This window comes from Pteropus vampyrus, unplaced genomic scaffold (assembly GCF_000151845.1).
Source record: "Pteropus vampyrus isolate Shadow unplaced genomic scaffold, Pvam_2.0 Scaffold18, whole genome shotgun sequence".
Classification (NCBI taxonomy): Eukaryota; Metazoa; Chordata; class Mammalia; order Chiroptera; family Pteropodidae; genus Pteropus; species Pteropus vampyrus.
The window spans coordinates 6,522,169-6,528,456 of NW_011888799.1; the positions used below are offsets into that span (position 1 = coordinate 6,522,169).

The window sequence follows — 6,288 nt, forward strand, 5'->3', positions numbered from 1 at the left end:
AGGCGGATGGCGGTTAGCCTAATTATGGCTGTTATTGTTACGACGATCATGCCACATTTACACAGTAGTCACTGCTTATTACCAGGCTGGCACCCTCCAGGGGCCGGTTTTAGCAGCCCGAGACACCGCGGTGGCTCCGACACGAGGCCCGAACCCATAAACCAGCCTTGCTGCCTGAGGGCTACAAGGATGCCCGCCACGAGTATTAACCCCTCCTTTTTGTTTTGAAGCAGAACCAATCGAGGATAACCGGGTTTGGTTTTAAAACAGCCAAGGCTGTAGGAGGGGCATGGCCCCTACTTGGGCGGGGCTGGGGCTCGGGTTACATCAGCCCCGCCAGGGCGGCAAGTGACCAAGAATAGAAGAAACTTGGCCAAGGGCCCCAGAAGATCGCTGACTTTTGACTTTCTTGCCAAGCCATCTCTCTTGCTCTCTAGGGAGCGGTCAACAAAGAGTAAACACATTTAGCGACATAAGACAGAGTGCAGTCAACGAAGAGTAAACACATTTACTCTTTGCAGTCAACAAAGAGTAAACACATTTAGCGACATAAGACAGAGTACAAGACACTGGAAAGGCAGAGTGTTGCTGGGCTGGGAGTCAGGACGCCAGGGTTCAATTTCCAGCCCATGGCTATCTCATGACTCACTATTCATTGTATGTCCACTTCCCCTCTCTCACAAATAATGAGATGCTCATACAGCATCTCAAGAAACAAAATAGCCCTTTCATCCAGACCTCAGTTTTCCTTGAAAAACTAGAAGCAGCAACAGTTGGCTTACCTCTGGTGATCTTTTCAGGAGTTCAGACTTGGCAGATTCCATGGTTTCCCCCCAAGACCACAGGAAGGTGGCAGGTTACTGATCATAGATTGCTGTCCACATGGCATAACTCCCCAAAGCAGTGAGAACAGAAGGATTGAAATCTGTAAAAGGGCCTAGCAGACCCAGCCAATTATGTGGTCTTCAGTGGTTGAAACAACATGTGACTTCTCTCTTCTCAACCGTTTAGCTAAAAGGTTAGCTGCGGAGGCCAACCTTAGCCAGGGGGACAAACCTGCCAGGAAAACTGCTACTTAGAGACTGAGATCAAAGAACTCAGTGAGAGATCTTAAGAAGGATGGGTATTGGAAAAGAGAGCTAAGGCCGTTCCCCTCAACATTCTCACCACCACTAGCTCTGGGCTCTCTTGATAACCAGAGCCTGCTGCACTCGCTTGATAACACTCGTCCTCTCATCTTTGTGGATCTTTCAACCACCCCAACACATAGTTTCACTTCATCTGAATCCCTTTGTCTCTTAAGTGGAGAACTTTTGAGAGATGGGAGGGGATAATTCATTTCGATACCGCATTCTTGAACAACCTGGCTTACCACACATAGGAATGAAGGCTGGCAGAACAATAGGCTGAACAAGGATGTCTGTCCAGGAGGAGATCAGGGTCCTGGGAGATGGCACATGGTTTATGTGTTTAGTTTCCTGGAGAGGTTGCTTATAAAGTAGATGGCTGTGGACATATGTCATGGATGGATATATATACACATATATATACACACACATATATATGTATGTGTCTGTTTACACACACACACACACACACACAAACATTTTTCCTGGTATGTAATTAGTCATTTATTCTTTGTGTATAGTACCTTTACAGAAGATCTTTAATTTATTTAGAATTTTCATAGGATGTGTAGTAGGAATTAATTTGATTTTCTTTTCTTCTAAATGGGTAGGGAGTTATCTCAAGTTATTTGCTTCGAAAGGTCACCTTCCTCATATACTAAAATTTAGATATATGTATATCTGTTTCTGGACTCTTTTATGTTTTATTATTTGTTTATTCCTAAGTCAATACCACAGTATTTTAATCATTATACTTTTATAGTATGTTTTGATCTCTGGTCTCTACTTCCTGAAACACACCCTTTTCTTGGCCTCTGTGATCTGATACTTGTCTATTTTTCTTGATACTTCTCTGGCTACTCCCCAGTTTCCTCTATAGGTTCTTTTCTCTCTGCTCATCTAAACATTAGCGTCTTTGGGATCTTAGCTCATCCTTATTCTACACACTCTGCCGGGGTGATCTTATCCACTCCCATACTGATGACTCTCAGATACATATCTCTGTTCTTAATGGTGTTCCTAAATATCTCTTCACTGTCCAGTGGAGTGGCAAACTCAATCTATCAAAAACTGAACTCATATTTTCTCCTTACCCACACCCAATAAACCTGGCCCTCCTCTAGTGTTCATTCATTGAATGGCATAACTGGTCATAGAGGTGCTGAAGTGAAAAACCTGCTTGTCTTCTTACCATCTTCTCTCTATCCCTCCTCTTCTTTCTGGGATCAACGACCAAGTAATGCTTATTGGACTTCCTAAATATCTCTGGGATTCACCCAGTTCTGTCTACCCGCTGTGACTACTCTAGTTTAGACCTCTTTCGCCATGCACTTGGTTAATTACAGTTGCTAGTTCTAACTGGTGTCTATACCTTCTCTCTTATCATCCCTGTAATCTAATTTCTCCACTGCAGTCAGTGTAGAGATTAAATTTCTAAAATGTAAATTTAATCATGCTACTCCTCTACTTAAACCTTTTAATATTTCGCCAACCCCTACAGGATCAAGTCTAAAGTCTTTAACATGGCTCATAAAGCCTTGCCAAGATCTAGCTCCTGTTTGTCCACCCCAGTCATAACTCTTTATAACTTGAATTCTTTTCATTCCTTGAATAGAGAATGCGCATGTCTTTCAGAGTCTCCAGGACCACTAAGCCCTCTTCTTTACGTTTACTCATCCTACAGGACAGTTTCTTGGGCACATTTCCTCTGGACCGCCCCTCGCTCCCACCCCGTCTAGGTTAGGCGCCCCTGTAGTTCACGTCCACAGCCCGCGTACATCCCACGGTATAATTCATCACATTGTATCTATAGGCAGAGAACCCCTTGAGGACAGCGCCCGTTTCTGGCTTGTTTGTCTCAGTCTCCAGCACCTAGGACAGAGCCTGGCTCGAAGTAGATGCACAATGAATAGTGAACGCCGAAGACAATAGATGCCTGAGGGATAGTGTCCTTTGGAAGGCATCGCTCAGTGGCTGCGAGCACGTGGGTTCCCTGTGGGTTCCGCGTACCTAGGCGAGGGTGTTAAAGAGGGAGCGCAAGTTTCAAAACCCACCTCAGCCCAGCCTGCAGCACAGTGCCGCGACGCCGCGCCCTATTCCGGCCTTGCTGAGCCGGAAGTGGCAACTCGATCTTCCCATGATACATCGCGGGGCGCCTATTCAAACCGCACAGAGAAGAGGAAGGAGGTCGTGATGGCGGCTCCGAAGCTGGAAGTGCTGTCTCCTTCCGCAGTTCCTGGTGAGGCGTGGGGTCCCGAGCTCGGGGAGCTTTGGGGACCTGTTTCTTTGCCGCCGCTCCTTCCCGTCATTTAACCCCTGGCCCTTTCTCTGGCCCGTCTTCCTTGTCCGCATTTCCTGGCGTCTCTCCTGGTTCTGGCTCGGCCGCAGTGACTCCATCGCTCCCACGGCCCTGGATCTCATTGGTTAACCCCGACTCTGGCCTCATCAAGACAGTATTCTTGACCTCGCTTGAATACACTTTCTTTCAACTTAGATCAGGGCATCCACTTTCTGAGTGGAGCCCAAAACCCTGCCTCCGAACTTCCCCCCTCCCCCTCTCCGCCTGCCTATTTAAGTATCCTGCCGATACTTAAATCACTTGGGAGACTGGGATCAGAAATCTCTCCGCCTCCGCCCGCAGGGGAGTTTGCGGAGGGAATGTGTATGTGCCGGATTGTCCCCTCCGCAGTGATGGTAGATGTGGCTGGCCATAAGGGAATGGGAAGACTGGCTTTGGTCTCTGAGTTTTTTTCATTTTTCTTTCTTGTCCCTCTGTGCGCCTACCAGATTTGGAGTGGTATGAAGAGTCGGAGGAAACTCACGCCCCCCAGATAGAACTGCTTGAGACTACCTCTGCCCAAGAACCTCCCAACTCTTCGGAGCCTTTTTGCCCCCGAGACTGCTTGGTGCCAGTAGTGTTTCCGGGCCCTGTGAGCCAGGAAGACTGTTGTCGGTTTACTTGTGAACTTCTAAAGCATATTATGTACCAACGCCAGCAACTCCCTCTGCCCTATGAACATCTTAAGCACTTCTTCAGAAAACCTTCCCAGGTAGGCACCGGCTTTGGGAGAAAATTGGTGGGAAGGCTTTGTGGCTGGTAGATAGTAGGCAGGTAAAGAGGGGGTCTAAGGAATCTTCAGGGCCTGTCAACCTAAGTAACTGTAAGGGATGTTTCATCTCATGGCTTCATTCTTTCTCCACAGTCTAATCTTTGATAGTCTAACCTTCTCTGCTTTTTCTCTTGGTTTTCTTTTTCTGAAACTCCTATTTTGTGTTGCATTTTGTCTTCATGAATTGACCCTTTTAGTGTCTTCTCTCTCCAGATTTTTCTCTCTCTTTACGTTCTACTTTCTGGGAGACTTCCTTGGCTTTATGTTCCAACACTTCTATTACTTTTTTTGCAGTTATAGTCTTAAGGACTCTTTGTTAATTTTTGCATGTCCCTTTTATAATAGCATCATGTTTCATGTCTGTATGAAATTGCCTGAGGACATCAATTATTATATTTTTGAAATTTTCTTCTGTTCCTTGCATTGGCTTAGTTTCTTCCAGATTCCTTTTCTTATTTGTTTCAGTCTCTGACATTAGTGTTAGAAGCTTTTATTCTGTATCTGGTGAATATTTAAGAATAAATCTTTGAAAGCTCTGTATGCATGGCTGGGCCTTGTGAGCAGATAGACTTTACGAATATTGGTTGAGAACCTTAGTGGTCTCTGGAGGACTCTTAAAACATCAATATTGGAAAATCTTCTCTCTGGGTGGAGGAAATTGGCAGGTGATCTAAGGGTCTTCACGTTTTCACTTAGTCCTCGTGTTCACTCTTGCTTTTTGCAGCGCCTAAATTAGCAGTTTCTGAGCCTTTCTGGGGTTCTGCTGTGTGAATCAGTTTGCTGCTTCTCATGGGTGTCCTCTCTGTCAGCACTTGGTTTTTGGCTCTTTTCAACTATTCCATCTGCTTTCTGTCCTCCAAGAATTTGTTGTTGCCTTTGGCCATTGTTGTCTACTCTCCAGTTCTCTTTGCCCTTGGGCATCCTCCTTCTCTTTCTCTCTCCCTCCCTCCTTTCCTTTTTCTCTCATTTAGTAGTATTTCACATGGAAGCACAAAAAAGCATGTGTTCAGTTTGTCATGTTTAATTAGATGACCAACTCCAGAACCACCTTTATTAATCCAAATAATTCTTGTTCCTGTTATCACTTGTAGTACAGCAAAATTTGCCATCCACCATTGCCACCAAATCTCCTTAAGTATTTCAGTTGCTTATTTCTGGATACCTTCCTATCTTAGAACACTGTCTTTGCTGTCCTAAGCATGGGAGAATTATGATTTTGCACAAAGAATATTTTCCTTTTTGATATATTACCCTATGATAAAACCCAATGTCTTGGCTGTGGCAGTTCATTGAACTGGAAATCCAGTCCCATAAGTCTCCTATATCCCAACAGGGTTCTTCAAAGGTCATTAGCTATTTCCTACCTTGCCTTCTCTCTCACCATTCTTTATCCTCATAGGCAGAGGATGTGGTGAAGAGGAAACCTCGGGCCACCGCTGAGGCAAGCAGCAGGACATGCCGACAAACCCTGGCAGAACTGGAGAACGTCCTCAGCCACCTAGAGGGTCTCTTTGCCAGGACACTAGTACCACGAGTGCTGATCCTCCTTGGAGGCAGTGTTCTAAGTCCCAAGGAGTTCTATGAGCTCGATTTGTCCCGCTTGGCTCCCAACAGCATGGACCAGAGCCTGAGCACAGCAGCTTGTTTGCGCCGTCTCTTCCGAGCCATTTTTGTGGCTGATGCCTTCAGTGAGCTGCAGGCTCCTCCGCTTATGGGCATTATTGTCATGGCACAGGGGCACCGCGACTGTGGAGAAGATTGGTTTCGTCCCAAGCTAAACTACAGAGTTCCCAAAAGAGGCCACAAATTGACTGTGACCCTGTCCTGTGGCAGGCCCTCCATCCCAGTCACAGCCTGGGAGGATTACATTTGGTTCCAGGCACCAGTGACATTGAAAGGCTTTCACGAGTGAAGGGGGATGCTTCTTAATCGTGAACACAATGGCTAAATTATCTTTCCTTCTGTCGCACCAAGTTACCCATCTCTTGCTTGGAGGTAGAGTTTCTTCCTGGTGAGAGAAAGGTTCTGTCCTCTGGCTGCCTACTTCTCCT

General features: G+C 46.0%; 1 protein-coding gene across 1 annotated transcript; it reads left to right on the plus strand.

Moving 5' to 3' along the window:
* Positions 1-3,256: 3,256 nt before the first annotated feature.
* Positions 3,257-6,281, plus strand: LOC105288484 (MAD2L1-binding protein-like). The gene is made up of 3 exons (XM_011354716.2): positions 3,257-3,366; positions 3,915-4,177; positions 5,637-6,281. The coding sequence occupies exons 1-3, from the start codon at positions 3,321-3,323 to the stop codon at positions 6,147-6,149; spliced, it is 822 nt and encodes a 273-aa protein (XP_011353018.1). The 5' UTR covers positions 3,257-3,320; the 3' UTR covers positions 6,150-6,281.
* The last annotated feature ends 7 nt before the right edge of the window (positions 6,282-6,288 follow it).

Excerpts from the sequence above, each read along its gene's own strand:
- LOC105288484 (XM_011354716.2), top strand. The coding sequence starts at position 3,321 with ATGGCGGCTCCGAAGCTGGAAGTGCTGTCTCCTTCCGCAGTTCCTG. Across the intron at positions 3,367-3,914 it reads GTCTCCTTCCGCAGTTCCTG|ATTTGGAGTGGTATGAAGAG; the intron begins GTGAGGCGTGGG and ends TGCGCCTACCAG. Across the intron at positions 4,178-5,636 it reads TCTTCAGAAAACCTTCCCAG|GCAGAGGATGTGGTGAAGAG; the intron begins GTAGGCACCGGC and ends TTATCCTCATAG.